The sequence below is a fragment of the Cajanus cajan genome, chromosome 5, assembly GCF_000230855.2.
Source record: "Cajanus cajan strain Asha chromosome 5, NIPB_CcT2T_4, whole genome shotgun sequence".
Classification (NCBI taxonomy): domain Eukaryota; kingdom Viridiplantae; phylum Streptophyta; class Magnoliopsida; order Fabales; family Fabaceae; genus Cajanus; species Cajanus cajan.
Window position 1 is genome coordinate 14,785,143 of NC_138521.1, and position 18,361 is coordinate 14,803,503.

An 18,361-nucleotide genomic window follows, 5' to 3' on the forward strand; every position below is an offset into this window, starting at 1 on the left:
CAGGCCTTGGTAGTGCATTCCATTTTCCTACAGGCACGTTCGCATTCGGCACAAAAGTATTGCCGAATCTCAACGAATTATACATTTCCATCTTCCCTACTGGAGCATTATATTGAGGCATGTGAACCTGCCTCATGGTCAACCCAGCATTCGACCCAGCATTAAATCTAGCCTTCTCACGCAGCTTTTCAACTTTGTAACTCTTCATCATTTATGACTCCTCGAAAGCCTTAGCCGCAGCTCTGTCAAAGACAACACTACATCGGGGACACAACATAACCTTCTTATCAGCCTCTTTCTTCTTCGACAGAAACTCAACCAAACTATCTCCTTCTTTTGGGTAGATAGGTTCCTCCTCTTTGGCAAAGTCGTCCATCAATTCTTCGAGTTTCTCATCTGAAATGGGCTCAATATTGTCATCGTCTTCGACATTGACTTCGACCATGTTGATGGCCATTGATACTAGTTCCACATAACCAGTATGAACAGCAAATAGATCTGTATCCACTTTCATGTCCTTTTCCTCGAAAGCAAGGCGACCATCAGTAATCGCCTTTTCGATCATATCCCTGAAACGCACACAGTTGTTAGTCCAATGGCCATACATATTATGATACTTACACAATTTCTTTCCTTTCTTTGCATGAATGGTGGAATTTTATGGTTTTCTGGGAGTACAATTTGTTTATCTTTTAACAGAATATCGAATATCTTATCTGCCTTTGTCACATCGAAACTATATTTCTTAGCTGAGTTCCCTTCTACATTGTCTCCTGGTTTTAACATTTGACATTGATAAATAGGCCCAGGACGTAACTCTGCTAGGTTAACCTCAAAATCTTCACTCGAAATCACATAATTATTATCCTCACTCATCTCAACATTTTCTAAATAGGCTATTTTATCTTTTCGAACAAACCTATCAAACTTTTTTAACCTTTCCTTCTCTAACTTGATTTGTTCGATCCTTCTTACCTTTTCTGCTAACTGAGCCATATCTCTCAACTGTTCATTTACTAATTTTTTACGTATCAAGAAATCTAACCCTGTCACTGCAATCCTTACTAATTCATGTTCAGGTATGTTAGTATAGCATCGAGATTTTAATTGCCGGAACCTATTTAAATAATCATCTAACGTTTCCTGACTTTGTCTTTTAATGTTCATTAGATCAACTATACTAACTTTCGTTTCTTCTCTGAAGAAATGTTCATGAAAACTACCTTCTAATTGAATCCAAGTGTGTATCGAATTAGGGGGCAAGGTTGTGAACCATGTAAAAGCATGTTTAGTCAACGAACTTGGAAAATACTTCATCTTTAAATATTCATTGTTTGCTAAGTCCCCACATTTGACTACATACCTAGCTATATGTTTGACTGTAGATTCAGTTAATTCTCCCGCGAATTTTGAAAACTTTGGGACTTTTACTCCTCTAGGTAGTTCTACTTGGGTTACATAATCTGGGAAGGCTGACACAAAATAAGGATGTTCATTTTGACCTACATCGAATCCATGTCTATTTAATATCCTTTCTACCATCTGATCTAAGTTATCATTGGGATTTCTATTAGGTCGAACTACGTTCTGATAAAAATTTCCATTCCTGCCCAGATTTTCCATCTCATTCAGATTCGCACTCATGGCTCTCGAGGGAGGCCTATCACCCAATTTATCTCCTATTTTGTTTATTAATTCATACAAAGGAGTCATTATATTATGCATTTGGGTTGACAACAGGTTAACCATGTCATGATTACTATGATCCATCTGTTGTCGAAGAGCCATCACGGCTTGGTTACTAATACCAGTAGGTACATAACTACCCTATCGAATCAAGGAACCTTCCTGACTTGTCCCTACATGTTGATATGGGTCATGCATAACAAAACCCATGCCATTCGCTCCAGGATTATATCCCTGTGGGGATACGTGCATTTGTGGATTAGGTCTTAATAACGGTATTGGCATTTTGACATGTACAGGTTGGGTATTTCGCCAATTCTGTGGCATACCCCAAGGATATTCCCTAGTGACGTTTGCTAGTTCCTGAGTAACATTTGTTTGCCTAGCTGTGTTTTCGAGTAGCACAGGGGAAGATACTGCCCCCCTGGTTACATTGGTCACATTATCAGGGTTGGGGTTTGTTTGCTCTACATCCACGTGATTATTATTGTTCGTGTTTGTGTTTCTCTAATTATTATATGTAGACATAGTTCTTCTGTTGAAGATTGAAGAATCTACATCTGGAAGATGTTCCCTAGAAGTTTTAGTTTTGATGTTTTGCTCATGTTGCTTTTTATTTTAAGCCTATGTCAAAAGGATAATGTATTGATTGTTTAAACGATTAGGCTTGTATGTGTTTGTTTGTTATGTGTTAAAAATTAGTAATTAACATGAAGGTGAAAATATCATAATACTCATTTTTCTTATTTCATTCATTGTTGAGAACATGAAGTATTAATTTACTGAGTGTTTGAGACTTTAAATGAAAACTTGAAAACATCAGAAATTTTCTGAGTTAAGGAATAGATTACCTGAACTGGTAATAGATTACCTGACTCATGTTGAAAAACTGATTGATACTGGAATAATCGATTACCATGTGTGGTAATAGATTACCAAACTGATTCTGATGATTTCAAGAGGAAAAAGGATCGTGTTAATCGATTACCTCTTTAAAGTAATCGATTACCTCTGTTCCAAATGTGAGTTTTGTGTTATTTTGGCATCGTGTTAATCGATTACCATGTTAGGTAATAGATTAAAACAGGAGCTGAAACAATTAGTTCAGTTATTCTAACTCGTGGTAATAGATTACCATCACAGGTAATAGATTATCTCTGTTATGAATATAACTGAAATAACTGTTTCCTTGCACATAAAAATTGTCTTTAAATAAGATTAAAACTGAAGTTTTTTTAAGAAGAAAAAAAAGAATTTTCACACACGGAAAGAAGAGAAATACTTACACGAACAAGAGAGACTTTTTTTTAGAATACACATTACTGCAAAAGAGAAAAAGATTTTCTGAAAAAGAAAGAAAGAACATATCTGCTGAAAATCAACTTTTGGAAAAAGAAGTGTGCAAGATCAATTCAAGAAGATGAAGTTCATATAGAAAATTCATTCTAAACTGGTTTACATTGTTGAAGATCATATCTACACGAACAGGTGTACTCGTTTCTGATCTTTTGTTATTGTTTGAATGGTTTTAACTCTTGAGATTAGAGAATCTCTGGAAGAGTTGTGTAAAGAGAAATCTTGAGATAGGTTTTTCTCAAGTAGGATATTGTGGGATCAATATTCTTGGGTTATATGTTTCTTGTGGAGTCAAGAAATGGTTTGTTAATCTTGTAGGTGTCAAGATTTGCTTGTTAAATTCATTGATTGGATATTGCTTGTGCAGGGTGCATGTAAAGAATATCAATAGTGGATTTGACTGGATTTAGAGGTGTATCTAAATCTGAAACTGGATGTAGGCCTTTGGATGGCTGAACCAGTATATATCTTGGTGCATGATTTTCTTAACTCTTACACTCTTTACATTCTGTATAAGTTTCATGATTAATGTTGTATGAAGAAAAACATTATCTGCAGAAACTGAACTTTAAAGATTCTTGGTAATTGATAAATTCAATCTTTACATATCTTGTATTAATTGTGTTATTCAAATCTTGTTGGATAAGCTGTGCATATATAACTCTGAATTACTTTTTATGTTTAAAGGTTTGTTTTAAATCAAGATTTGTTTGGTAAAGATTTAGAAAGCAAAGAAGAAAAGGAAAAATAACATAGAATCTATTCAACCCCCCCTTCTAGATTCTAACCGTAGGGACCAACAATTGGTATCAGAGCTGTATCTTGTAAAACATTCAAGACTAGATCTTTAGAAAGGTTAGATGGCTGGTAATCAATTACCGTTTGCTGAAGGTGCTTCTATAAACAGACCCCCATTGTTTTGTGGAGATAACTATCCCTTTTGGAAAGTTAGAATGAAAATTTTCATGGAATCTGTTCATAGAAATATTTGGCAGGCTGTAATCACAGATTACAAAATACCCACTAAGATAGAGGGAGGAAAAGAAATTGAGAAACCATATGATAGCTGGGATCAAAGTGAAATTAGAAGAGCAGAGAATGATGCAAAAGCTTTAAATATCATACATTCTGCACTAAATTCTGATGAATTTTTTAGAATTTCAGCTTGTTCTACAGCAAAGGAAGCTTGGGATTTAATCCAAGTAACACATGAAGGAACTCCAGAAGTGAGAAGAGCTAGAAAGAACACACTCATTCAGGAATATGAAACCTTCAGAATGAATCAAGGTGAAACTGTCATGGATATGCAAAAGAGGTTCATTCACATAATAAATCACCTAAAAGGATTAGGGAAAGACTTCGTGGAAGAAGAAGTAAATGTCAAAATCCTGAAGTCACTAAACAGAAGATGGCAACCAACTGTCACAGCAATTACAGAGTCAAAGAACTTAGCTCAGATGACAAGTGCTGAGTTATTTGGAAAGCTAAGAGAATATGAGATGGATCTGTCAAGGATTGCTGATGAAGAACAAAAAGATAAAAAGGCAAAAGGTCTGGCCTTAAAGGTAAAAGAATCCTCAAGTGATGAAGAGGATAGCAGCAATGAAAGTTCTGAACAAGAAGAATTAAATCTAATGGTGAAGAATTTCAGAAAATTCATGAGAAGGAAGAACAACAATAAGAGATTCTCCAGTCAGAAGAAATCCTTCAAGAAGAATGAAAACTCATCTCCAAAGTTCAAATGTTTTGAATGTGGAAAAGCTGGACACATGAGAGCTGACTGTCCAAGCCTGAAAAAGAATGAGGAGACGAAACAAAAGTTCAGATCAAAGAAAAAGAAAGCATACATAGCATGGGAAGATAATGCCTCAACAACTTCAAGTGATAGTGATGAGGATCAGGAAGCAAATCTCTGTCTCATGACCAAACATAATTCAGATTATGAGGTATATGATTCTGACTCATCTATTGACTCGTATGATGAATTGCAAAATGCATTTGCTGAACTGTATGCTGAAGCAAAGAAATTAGAAAAATCAAATAATGTTTACAAAAAGAAAATGACACACATGAGAGATAAAATTTCTGATTTAGAGAATGATAACAGGAAACTACTTTCAGATATCTCTAAACTAAAGTCACCATGTGAGAACTGTGAAACATTGTATGCTGCATTAAAAGCAAAGGATAAAGAAAAACAGAATGTTAATGTTATGAAATCCATTAATTCCCACTCATGTAACTATTGTATGAAATCTGGTCATAACTACTACAGATGCATGATAAGGAAATTTGGCATTCCTAGTGGAAAATATAAATGGATTAAGAAATTAGATTATGTACTCACTGATTCTCCAGGACCCAAGATCCATTGGGTACCAAAATCAAATTGAATAACTTGTGTTGCAGGTGTGCTTGAGAGCAAAGCAATCAATGTGGTACTTAGACAGCGGCTGCTCAAGACACATGACAGGAGATAAAAGCAAATTTATCTCATTACAGGAAAAAGAAGGAGGATCTGTAACATATGGAGATAACAACAAAGGCAGAATACTAGGCTCAGGCAGTGTTGGTAACAATTCCAATACTCTCATTGAAAATGTCCTGTATGTAGAAGGTCTCAAATATAACCTGCTTAGTATTAGCCAGCTTTGTGACAAAAATTACAATATCTCTTTTAATAATCAATGCTGTATGGTTTGTGATAAGGAATCAAATGAAGTCCTGCTTATAGGAAAAAGAGTCAATAACATATACATCTTAGACTTAGAGCATTCATCATCCAATTCTTGTCTCACATCACATGATAATGTAACATGGTTATGGCATAGACGCATTGCACATATAAATGCAGATCAGTTAAATAGACTTGCATCTAAAGATCTTGTTAGTGGTCTTCCAAAGATCAAGTTCTCTAAACAAGGACTTTGTGATGCATGTCAAAAGGGAAAGCAGACTAGAGCTTCTTTTAAATCAAAGAAAGTTATGTCAACCTCTAGACCGCTGGAACTTTTGCACATGGATCTCTTTGGACCATCAAGAACCAAAAGTCTAGGTGGAAACACTTATGCTTTAGTTCTCATTGATGACTACTCCAGATTCACATGGGTTGCATTTATATCCCATAAAGACAATGCTTTTAAAGCCTTTAGAATCATTTCAAAAAGAATTCAGAATGAAAAGGACTTGAAAATTAAATCTTTGCGAAGTGATCATGGTGGTGAATTTCAAAATGAATCTTTTCAAACTTTTTGTGAAGAAAATGGTATTAATCACAATTTTTCTGTCCCTAGAACTCCTCAACAAAATGGAGTTGTAGAGAGGAAAAATAGATCTCTAATAGAGCTAGCAAGAGCCATGTTAAATGAAAATGGTTTACCAAAATACTTTTGGGCTGATGCAGTAAGCACTGCATGCTATGTTCTAAATAGAATCTTGATTAGACCTATGTTAAAGAAAACACCATATGAGCTTTACAAAGGAAGAAAGCCTGACATTTCACATTTTAAAGTGTTTGGCTGTAAGTGTTTTGTTCTGAATAATGGAAAAGACACTCTTGGAAAATTTGATGCTAAGGCTGATGAAGGAGTTTTTATTGGATATTCTGCAATTAGCAAAGCATATAGAGTCTTTAACAAAAGTACCTTATCTGTTGAAGAATCTATACATGTTACTTTTGATGAAACTAACATCCTTGAAAAAGGAAAATTTCTTAATGATGAAGATGAGATAGGTGACAGTATTACACAAGAAGAAGAAAAACTGGAACTACAGCAGAAAACACCATCTGAAGACACATCACTACCCAAAGAATGGAGGAAACCCAAAGATCTATCTCTGGATAACATTCTTGGAGATATAAATAAGGGAGTTTCTACTAGACACTCTTTTAATCTTCTAAGTGATGATATGGCATTTGTTTCTCAAATTGAACCATTATGTGTGGAACATGCATTAAAAGATGAATTCTGGATAATGGCCATGCATGATGAACTGAATCAATTCAAAAGAAATGATGTTTGGATTTTAGTTCCTTTCAATAAGAATATGAATGTCATTGGTACAAAATGGGTTTTCAGAAACAAACTAAATGAAGAAGGTGTTATAGTTAAAAATAAAGCTAGATTAGTAGCCAAAGGATACAATCAACAGGAAGGTATAGACTTTGGTGAAACATATGCTCCAGTTGCTAGATTAGAAGCTGTTAGGCTTTTACTTGCATTTGCTTGTGTGTTTGATTTCAAACTTTATCAAATGGATGTGAAAAGTGCATTTTTAAATGGTTTAATTGATGAAGAAGTTTATGTAGCTCAACCACCTGGTTTTGTTGACTGCAAATTACCTAAGCATGTTTACAAGCTCAAGAAAGCTTTGTATGGACTGAAACAAGCTCCAAGGAAATGGTATGAAAGGCTGAGTAAGTTTCTACTAACTCATGACTTTCAAAGAGGTAATGTTGATAAAACTCTTTTCATAAAGAGAAAATCAAAAGATATTCTGCTGATTCAGATTTATGTTGATGATATAATATTTGGATCAACTAACCAATCTCTTTGTGGAGAATTTGTTTCCAATATGCAGAAGGAGTTTGATATGTCTATGATGGGAGAATTAAGCTTCTTCCTAGGACTACAAGTCAAACAAATGGAAAATGGAATTTTTCTACATCAAACTAAATATAGCAAAGAACTGTTAAAGAAATTTGATATGGAGAATTGTAAGATATCAAATACTCCTATGTCTACTAATTGTTATCTAGATAGTGATATTGCAGGAAAAGATGTTGAAGAATCAATGTATAGAGGGATCATTGGATCTCTTCTGTATCTAACAGCTAGCAGACCTGACATCATGTACAGTGTATGTGTATGTGCTAGATTCCAATCAAAACCAAAGGAATCACATCTGAAGGCTGTAAAGAAAATACTGAAGTATTTGAAAGGCACAATCAATGTTGGATTGTGGTATCCTAAAGGTACTTCTCCATCTTTAACTGGTTACTCTGACTCCGATTTTGCTGGTTGTAAATTGGATAGGAAAAGTACAAGTGGAACGTGCCACACGTTTGGAGAATGTCTCATATCGTGGCAGAGCAAGAAACAAGCTTGTGTAGCACTCTCAACTGCTGAAGCTGAGTATATAGCTGCTGGAAGCTGCTGTGCTCAGTCAATTTGGTTTAAACATCAACTTCAAGACTTTGGTTTGAAGATTGATCACATACCACTGAAGTGTGACAACACAAGTGCAATTAACATTTCAAGGAATCCTATTCTACACTCAAGAACTAAGCACATTGAAGTTAGACATCACTTTATCAGAGATCATGTAGAGAAAGGAGACTGTGACATCAAATTCATAATGTCAGAAGATCAACTTGCTGACATCTTTACAAAGCCTCTACCAAAGGAAAGATTTTTCAAGCTAAGAACCAATCTTGGTATCATTAGTGAGTCCAATCTATCCTAAATCTCATAATTAAAGTATAATTGTGTGAATATGCATGAAATTGCTAAGCACTTATAGGTTTAAACTTGATGTATGTGCACTCATAATAGGAAATCACACAAAACACAGTATGCCCTGTATCTGCACACATTTCACTGTGATAATCGATTACCTATCGGGTTAATCGATTACCACTCACTCACTTGCATAATTACCCTGTTTCAGTTGCGAGATAATCGATTACCAACTGGGTTAATCGATTACCTGACGCGAACCCCTTTTTTTTTTTTTTGTACTCAAAAACCCTCTTTAAATCTGTTTCGAATTCAAATTAATTCAAAACTCTCTCCATTTTTACTTCAAACTAAAACGAACGAAACCCCTGGTTCCCTTTTCTATCTCAAAATCTATTTCAAAACCTAACCCTAAGCCCCATTCATGGAAAGTCTTGGCAAAGGAAAGCGTGTAAAGCACATAGCCAACAGAGATTACCCTCGTCCTACTACTCAAGGTCAAGGTACATCTAAAAAGAAGAAACAAGAGTCCTCTCGTCCAGAACCTGAAGAAGAATATTCTCATTCGTGGTTCACAAGGAAGTCTCAAGAGGAAACTTTCAATGAGTCTTTTGCTTGCAAAGACATTGTGGCTCCAAAGGTACTCTACTCGTCTTGGCTTATAGAGCAAGGTTTTACATTTCCTACTCTGTTATCTAGTCAAGGAGTTAGCAAATTTGTTGGGTTAAGTGGACTGTACTACCCTGATCTTGTTAGGGTCTTTTACTCAAATTTGGGAAGAGATGAAAATGGTGCTTTGGTTTCAGAAGTTAAAGGAATAAAAGTTACTCTATCTGCTGATGTATTTTTGAAGATTGGTGGATTAACCAGAAATGGTATTAAACCTACCTTCAATGAATTAAAGATGAAAAATTTCTCAATAGATAAAGATACGTTTTTTATGAGTATGCTGAGGGATGTTTCAGCCTGGGAGGCTAATAAAGAATACAAAAGAAAAGAAAAGAGGAAAATTACATATAATGCTGGAGGTCTACGAGTGGAAGATAGACTCCTACATTATGTAATTGTTTGGATTCTGGCAGCAAGGGGGAGCAATCACGCACAAATCAGTGAAGAAGATATGGCACTGCTCGCAGCTTTTAAGAACAACATTCAAGTTGATTGGGTATATGTGTTAGAAGACATAATGCTAAAGACAAGGAGGTTAATGGACTGCAAGTGTCCATATGCTGTGTTCATAAGCAAGGTATTGGTGTTCTATAAAGTTCCCTTAACTGGTGAAGCAAGAGAGGTCACCAGAGATGTTCATGATATCAAGGATAGAGCTCTGAAAATGATGAAGCTAGTGAAAACAGATGCTGGTTGGATAGCAAAGGAAGATGTTCCTACTGCTGAGACTACAGAGCCGTCTCAACCTGAAGTTCAAACTGAAGAAGAGGAAGGAGCTGAAGAGCCCAAGCCTCTTTCTACTTTTGAGCTATCTGTTCTGGCAAAGCTAGATGACATCAGAGAAACTCAGAGAAGAGATTATCAAGAGCTGAAGGCTTGTTTTGAATCTATATCTGAACAACTGGATGCGATGAACATACCCTACCCTGAAGAAATTTAGTTATGCATTACATTTTAGGCACTGCATTTTAATTTGTTCTGCATAAATACTTTGATTTATATTTCAGACTTAAAGTTTGTAATAGTTGTAGTATTTGTATGCTTCTGAACATTTTTAATGCTTATATGATGAAAGTCTTATTAAGTGCTTGTTGTTTTTGTTGCATAAGTATCATGTTATTTCTCTGTTTACTCTGTTTTTTTTTGGTTTGGTTAAGCCAAACAGGGGGAGAAATTCATGAGAAACTGATTAAATGTTTATATGGTTGTTTATGTATTGTATAAGAAAGAAATGGAAATAGAACTGCATAATGCTTTGTATGGAAGTTTTTGTTCTAGACATATGCAGGTTCAAATTCAAGTTCAAATTTCAAACAAACAAGTGAAACAAAACAACATGATGATTGTGAAAGTCAACATGAAGAGTTTGGCTCATCAAAACCAAAAAGGGGGAGATTGTTGAAGATTGAAGAATCTACATCTGGAAGATGTTCCCTAGAAGTTTTAGTTTTGATGTTTTGCTCATGTTGCTTTTTATTTTAAGCCTATGTCAAAAGGATAATGTATTGATTGTTTAAAAGATTAGGCTTGTATGTGTTTGTTTGTTATGTGTTAAAAATTAGTAATTAACATGAAGGTGAAAATATCATAATACTCATTTTTCTTATTTCATTCATTGTTGAGAACATGAAGTATTAATTTACTGAGTGTTTGAGACTTTAAATGAAAACTTGAAAACATCAGAAATTTTCTGAGTTAAGGAATAGATTACCTGAACTGGTAATAGATTACCTGACTCATGTTGAAAAACTGATTGATACTGGAATAATCGATTACCATGTGTGGTAATAGATTACCAAACTGATTCTGATGATTTCAAGAGGAAAAAGGATCGTGTTAATCGATTACCTCTTTAAAGTAATCGATTACCTCTGTTCCAAATGTGAGTTTTGTGTTATTTTGGCATCGTGTTAATCGATTACCATGTTAGGTAATAGATTAAAACAGGAGCTGAAACAATTAGTTCAGTTATTCTAACTCGTGGTAATAGATTACCATCACAGGTAATAGATTATCTCTGTTATGAATATAACTGAAATAACTGTTTCCTTGCACATAAAAATTGTCTTTAAATAAGATTAAAACTGAAGTTTTTTTAAGAAGAAAAAAAAGAATTTTCACACACGGAAAGAAGAGAAATACTTACACGAACAAGAGAGACTTTTTTTTAGAATACACATTACTGCAAAAGAGAAAAAGATTTTCTGAAAAAGAAAGAAAGAACATATCTGCTGAAAATCAACTTTTGGAAAAAGAAGTGTGCAAGATCAATTCAAGAAGATGAAGTTCATATAGAAAATTCATTCTAAACTGGTTTACATTGTTGAAGATCATATCTACACGAACAGGTGTACTCGTTTCTGATCTTTTGTTATTGTTTGAATGGTTTTAACTCTTGAGATTAGAGAATCTCTGGAAGAGTTGTGTAAAGAGAAATCTTGAGATAGGTTTTTCTCAAGTAGGATATTGTGGGATCAATATTCTTGGGTTATATGTTTCTTGTGGAATCAAGAAATGGTTTGTTAATCTTGTAGGTGTCAAGATTTGCTTGTTAAATTCATTGATTGGATATTGCTTGTGCAGGGTGCATGTAAAGAATATCAATAGTGGATTTGACTGGATTTAGAGGTGTATCTAAATCTGAAACTGGATGTAGGCCTTTGGATGGCTGAACCAGTATATATCTTGGTGCATGATTTTCTTAACTCTTACACTCTTTACATTCTGTATAAGTTTCATGATTAATGTTGTATGAAGAAAAACATTATCTGCAGAAACTGAACTTTAAAGATTCTTGGTAATTGATAAATTCAATCTTTACATATCTTGTATTAATTGTGTTATTCAAATCTTGTTGGATAAGCTGTGCATATATAACTCTGAATTACTTTTTATGTTTAAAGGTTTGTTTTAAATCAAGATTTGTTTGGTAAAGATTTAGAAAGCAAAGAAGAAAAGGAAAAATAACATAGAATCTATTCAACCCCCCCTTCTAGATTCTAACCGTAGGGACCAACATCTTCCACTCCTAAGTCTCATACAACACACATACCTAAAACTAGTCCAATTATGTTTGACTTAAACGTGTCCCACCGGGCGTGCCAATTTGTTTACGTGGGAAATCGTTTATGGATCCTTTGTATTCGAACTAGCACACGAGAAGTGTTTCAATTTAGGTTTTTGACGTGTTTTTATGAAATGAGATGCAGAACAAGAAATGGAGTAGAAAGTTTTAATGATTAATTATTTCCAAGTATTCGTCAATGATTAACAGGTAATAATATTCATGCACATAAATACTCAGATAAACAGAGTGAACAATAGATATATTAGCAATACAGATCATAGTTCAATATATTTAACATTCAAGCATCACAAGATGAAAGTCTAGAGCTATAATTAATTAAAAGAAGACCTACACTAATCCTAATCCTAAAAAGAGAAAAGAAAAGTGGCTGAGAAGTGATCATACCCAGAAGCAATTCCTTGCACGAGAGCCATATGCGCAGGCAGTGAGTGCTTGAAAGATGGTTCAAGTATGAGTTTTCCGACCCCGGGAAGATGTACAACTCTCAGATTTATAGAGTTTAACTGCGAGCAGTTAATTCATGAGAGTCATCGTGAGTGAATATAAATAACTGTCAGCCACTACTTCGCTTACGCAGGCTCAAAAAATAACTTCCTTTAACCGTTCTTTCCACGTGCTTTTTACTTTCTCGATTCACTTTCCACTAACTATTCCGTTTCGAATCTTCAGCCCTTTTCGGAAACCTGTGGTAACCTCCTTTAGTTATTTTCGAGCATTTCTCTCTTTTCGAGTGCACATAATTAAGTCCTCTGATACAGTCCTGGTAGGTGTTAACCTTTATCTTTACTTCGAGTAGTTTTCATAAAACACCCTTTTCGAGTCATACATCTTTCGAGTAACCCTAACAACGTGCCTCCCATTTCTAATGAGTGTATGCTAATGTACTATCCTACGAGATGCATGATGTTTGTTTTCTGCCTAAATTTTATCATATATTGTTTTTTACTAAAGGTTATGATGCATGATTTTTGCTATATATTTTTTTTTTGAAATAAACTATCCTATATGATGCTTTAGAGTTAGGGTATACAGAAGAGTGTTAGTTTTTTATTGATATTTTTTTATTAATATCTATTTGTTTGTAATTTTTATCCATTTGAAATAAATAAACACAAACAAATGCAACACACATATGCTCAAACAAATGTACACCCGCGAACAGTCACGTTGAAATCTTTGGTCTGTGGTCCCTGCAAGAAAAGTGCATTGTATAGGACAGTTCAAATCTCACTGGACTTAAGGCCCCCAAGGTGCCCCTATTATAGGGACCCAGTATCTCTGTCGCCGTCACTGGCAAACTCTAAGGTCTGTCGCAATATTTTGGGCTATAGTAACCGATTATCACCTTGAGTGTGATTTCCGACAAGGCTCGTAGGCTTCAAGGCCAAACTTGGGCCGGTCATACGTCAACCACTCCCTATGTTTATCACCCTCATGTCCCCGGGTGTAGGGGGAACTATTGTGTGCAAAGGATTGTGTATAATTTTATTCAAACAGGTGCAGAATTTAAACAAACAAACAGATATTAAAGCCAAACAAATAAGATCTTTATTAAAGTAAAGGGGAAAAATATTTAAATTATTATTTTTATTTTATTAACTTCATCAATTAAATGGGTCTGACCCTCTTTAAACGTCCCCAGTGGAGTCACCATCTGTCGTAACCCAAAAATTTCTGATGTCGCGACTAATGATTTATACATTCTTTTGAAAATCTCATCAATTAAAGAATGTCCAGACACTAGACTAATCCTTAATCAATGGTTTTGAAAATAGGTTCATGGAGTCGCCACCAATGTTTTATTCAAAATATTGGAAAAGGAAAAGATTTTTAAAAGTCCAATAATAACCTTGATAACCAGAATTGGGTTCGGGGGTCGGTTACGTGTAGGGAAGGTATTAAGCACCCCTACAACGCCCTAAATCGGTACCCTATGATGAAGATAACATAATAAGAATTAATAGTTTAAATATTTAATCCCCTTTATTAAAGATTATTTACTTGAAAATAAAATTACATGGTGAACCCTAAAATATCTACATAATTGCGTTTATTATAACAATATATATAACAAAAGAAGAGAAAGATAGAACAAGAGATTGATGAGTAATACCTCGTAGCAAGCTTTATTAGATCTTCAATTATGGAGATTTTAGGTACTTTGCAGCAAACTTTCACATTACAATATGCCTCACAAAACTCAAGAAATACAATAGGAGAGAGAGAGAGAAATTTCAGGCTCTAAGGAGTCTTGGACGAAATTTTTAAGGTCCCTTGAACTGTGCCCGAGATTTCTTATTTACAGGCATTAGATGTGGGCCAGAACGGCCCATTCTAGGATCGGAACGGGCCGTTCTGGAACGGGGAACTTAGTATTAACTTTTACACTAGAATGGGCCATTCTCATTTCAGAACGGCTCATTCCAAAAAATTGGAACGACCCGTTCTGAAATGAGAACGGCCCATTCTGGTGCACAAGTTAATACTAAATTCCCCGTTCCAGAACGGCCCGTTCCAGACAAGGTTTTTTAGGCCGTTTTAACCTTTTGGAATGGCTCGTTCTAGTGTAGGAACGGCCCATTTTAGCTCAAGTTGTTTTGGCCCTTTGATTGGTTTGGAACGGCCCGTTCTGGTTTGGAACGGCCCGTTCTAACCTACAATTTTTAGGGCTTTTGGGCTCTCTGATGTCCTATCTTGTTGTTTGTATGCCCCCGGACGAAATTGGGTGTCTACAAGTGGTGCATGTGATCTTTCACAAAGAAGGGTGAGAGAGGAAAGAAAGGTTCTGCAAGTATTACTTTATGTTTAACAAAACTACACATTCTTGATCATACAACTCAGATTGTGAGGTTGGTGGAAAGGATTGCTATTTGGGCTCAATTATGGTTGGTACTTGGTATTGACTATTGACTAAAGAGTACCAAATTCTTCAATCTAGTTCCCAGATTGCTTTACATATGATCTCAACCAAACAACCAATTTAAAAAGACTAATAAAAAATAGTCAAATACATCCCCAAAACAACATTAATAACATCCTACAATACTTTTTCTTCCTAGATATTAAAAATGAAAGAATATATATAATTCCAGCTATGATTTTATCTTCATCTATTGTTTCACATGACTTCATTAATTTCCAGTGCGTTAAGTAACTATGTATAAAAATGTACAATTCAGACCATGAAACCATTTCCAAGACTCAAATAGCATACTTCCCAGTTCCCATTTCCAACAGAGCAATTAAGATCAACAACATAGAAATCATAAATTTACAAATTACAATAGAGCAATTGAGATCAGTAAAATTTACAACTCACAATTTAGAAATTACAAATTTACAATATACTGAATTATGATGAACAGAGCAATTAAGATTAATAAAATATAGGGAACTTTTACTAACCAGGTTGTGTAGGAACAGAAGCTTAGGGTTGTGGCTGGCTATGTAGTGTGAGAACACAGAAAGGTGACCACTGCAATGGATTGAATTAAAAAGTCTAAAACATAGGATCAGATTATGAACCTCTTATCTCTCTCTCAAAACCCGTTAACAGAATTATCGATAATGGATTGGGATTTGGGAATGATCTCTCTCTCTTAACTTCCTAAAAAATCATCTCCCTCTCCATCAAATCCTTCAATAAAAAAGAAAGTGGTCTTTCTTTTATTTACCTAAAAACTTGACAAATTTTTTTATAACATTAAATTTTTAAAAAAAAATTACTACAAAAATAATTAATTTAATATTAAACAAGTCCTCCTATTTTATTTTAAAAATTTAGTTTCTTCTGCTCACAAATTCACATTTTCCTTTTTCTAACATTTCTATTAAGCTGTATTTTTAATTAGTTTAATTAAAAAAATTTATTTTTAATTTTTTTAATAAAGTAATTAAATTCTCAAATCATTGTATTTAGAAAAATTGTTAACAAGTATATATTATACCATTCAAGCGATTGTTACTAACTACTCACAGCACATCACACATTGATGTATTATAACATGAAATAATGATATAAGATTTAATTATTTTAATGTAACCAATAACATATTAATTATTTTTGTTATCATTAGTATAAAAATATTTCTTTATTATTTATTGTTAATGGACTAATTTCTTTGATATTATATATAAAGAGATTGAGAGGATTATTTATTTTCTCTTAATATATAGTATATAAAAAGTATTATCTTATATAAGTAGTAATTGTATGTGCCACTATTAAATAAATAAATAAGAAAATTAATACTCACTTAAAAATTTGAGAAGAGATATATATATACAACGTCATTTAGAAAAACTTCAAGTAGGGGTCAATGTAATTTTTCCTAGCTAGATTAAATATTCTTTATTTAAAAATTAAAACATTATATTTAAAATTATTACACTAAATACTTATTTTTGTTCCTAATAATTGATTGATTTAAAAAATATGTCTCCAAGTTGTAGTTATTTCTTAAATTTGCATTTTATTTATTTCTGAATTTTATATTTAAGTAGTAAATCAGTAAAATACAGGTAACGAGTATAAATATATAAGTATTTAAAAATTCAATAAATCTATATATAAAAATCAGAAATAAGTAGATTATTAATTATAAAAGTAAGTATATATAAATAAAGATTAATTAAATATATATATTATTATTCATAATATAATTATTGCACGGTGTGTAATACTTAATAAATGTTACACCCCGGTACCGGTGTTAGTATAACCTGTCTGTCTCTACATATATATATAGAGAGAGAGAGAGACAGAGAAAATGAATGGAAGAAAAATAGTTATATATGTAGTTGTTTGATTATCTATAGTAATAGATAAAGGGAAATATACATCATCTTGTAACTGATTTTTGTCTCCAAAATAATGGATAATTATTTCCTTAATTCTTAAGAAATAAATAAATAATTTTTAATTATTTTACTTTTAAAAAGATTTAAAGACACGAAGTGTATAATGGTACGTGATAACCTAATTTAATATATGGATAGGGATCCTTTTACTCTAAGAGTAAGTTTACCTAGACTTACTTCGTTCAATAACTCATGTTCAACATTAAATTTTAACGATCAAACTGTTCAATTTAAAATTCTATATGCATAGATCAAATCAGCAAATTTTTAGAAAATTTGAAAATCATTTGATACTTCATTTCATTAATTCAAATTGACGGATAATCATAGAATCATTTTATACACTGATTCAAATTAATGAAACAAAGTATCAAATGTTTCTTACCTTTTTCTTTTGGATTTTAATAAGTTTTAATTAGAGATTCAATGAATCATATTAATATTAAAGATTTAAACAAATTATATTACTATTAAACATCCGATGAATAAGGATATATTTTGAGAAATAACTTATTTAAGATATTATATAATAAGTTTTTATGTAATAAGATCTTATAACATTAAACATTCAATGAATAATGATATGTTTTAAACAATAACTTCTTTAAGATCTTATATAATAAGTTTTTATATGATAAGATCTTATAATATTATAAGTTTTTAAAATTTAATTATCTTTTATATTTGAATATGTTAAAAAGTAATTATATAATTTTAAAGAGTTGGATTATAATTATTTAAATACTTATAGGAAGTTATTTCATTTTAAAAATAAAAAAATTATTATAATTAAATTTTGATTGAAAGTAAAATAAAAATATAAAAAGTGACTAAATAACTTTCAAAAATGACATTCTATATCACAATAATATTAAAATGATAATAAAAAAATTAGTAGTCTTTTCACTATCTATATATATACATATATATTAAATGATTTTATCTATAATTTTTTTTAAAAAAATAAAAATAATATTAAAAATTAAATATTTTTATAAATATTAAAGGGGTTGAATCACTTTGTGCCACTAATAATGATAGGTAGATAGAATATTAGAAAATTGTATGTAGTTATTTAGAGGGAATATAAATTTTTTTTATATCTAAAGAATATAATGGTCCACTAAAAAGTGGAGACCAAAAATAGTTACATAATCTTAGTATCCTTTTTATAATATGTATAGATAAAATTTAAAATCGATTTAAGAATTAAATATAATACTAATAAATTTAATAAATATTA

At 32.7% G+C, this 18,361-nt stretch overlaps 1 protein-coding gene across 1 annotated transcript; it reads right to left on the bottom strand.

Moving 5' to 3' along the window:
* Window positions 1-211: 211 nt before the first annotated feature.
* On the bottom strand, window positions 212-1,788 carry LOC109790231 (uncharacterized). Its single transcript, XM_020349345.2, has 2 exons — window positions 698-1,788; window positions 212-569 (listed from the first exon to the last, which is right to left on the bottom strand). Exons 1-2 carry the CDS (start codon window positions 1,786-1,788, stop codon window positions 212-214), a joined length of 1,449 nt encoding a protein of 482 aa, XP_020204934.2.
* Between the last annotated feature and the right edge of the window lie 16,573 nt (window positions 1,789-18,361).

Bases quoted from the DNA above. Each gene is read 5' to 3' on its own strand.
- LOC109790231 (XM_020349345.2), bottom strand. From the start codon at position 1,788: ATGGCTCTTCGACAACAGATGGATCATAGTAATCATGACATGGTTAAC. The intron at 570-697 runs GTTAAAAGATAA...TGTGCGTTTCAG, and splicing joins GATAAGATATTCGATATTCT to GGATATGATCGAAAAGGCGA.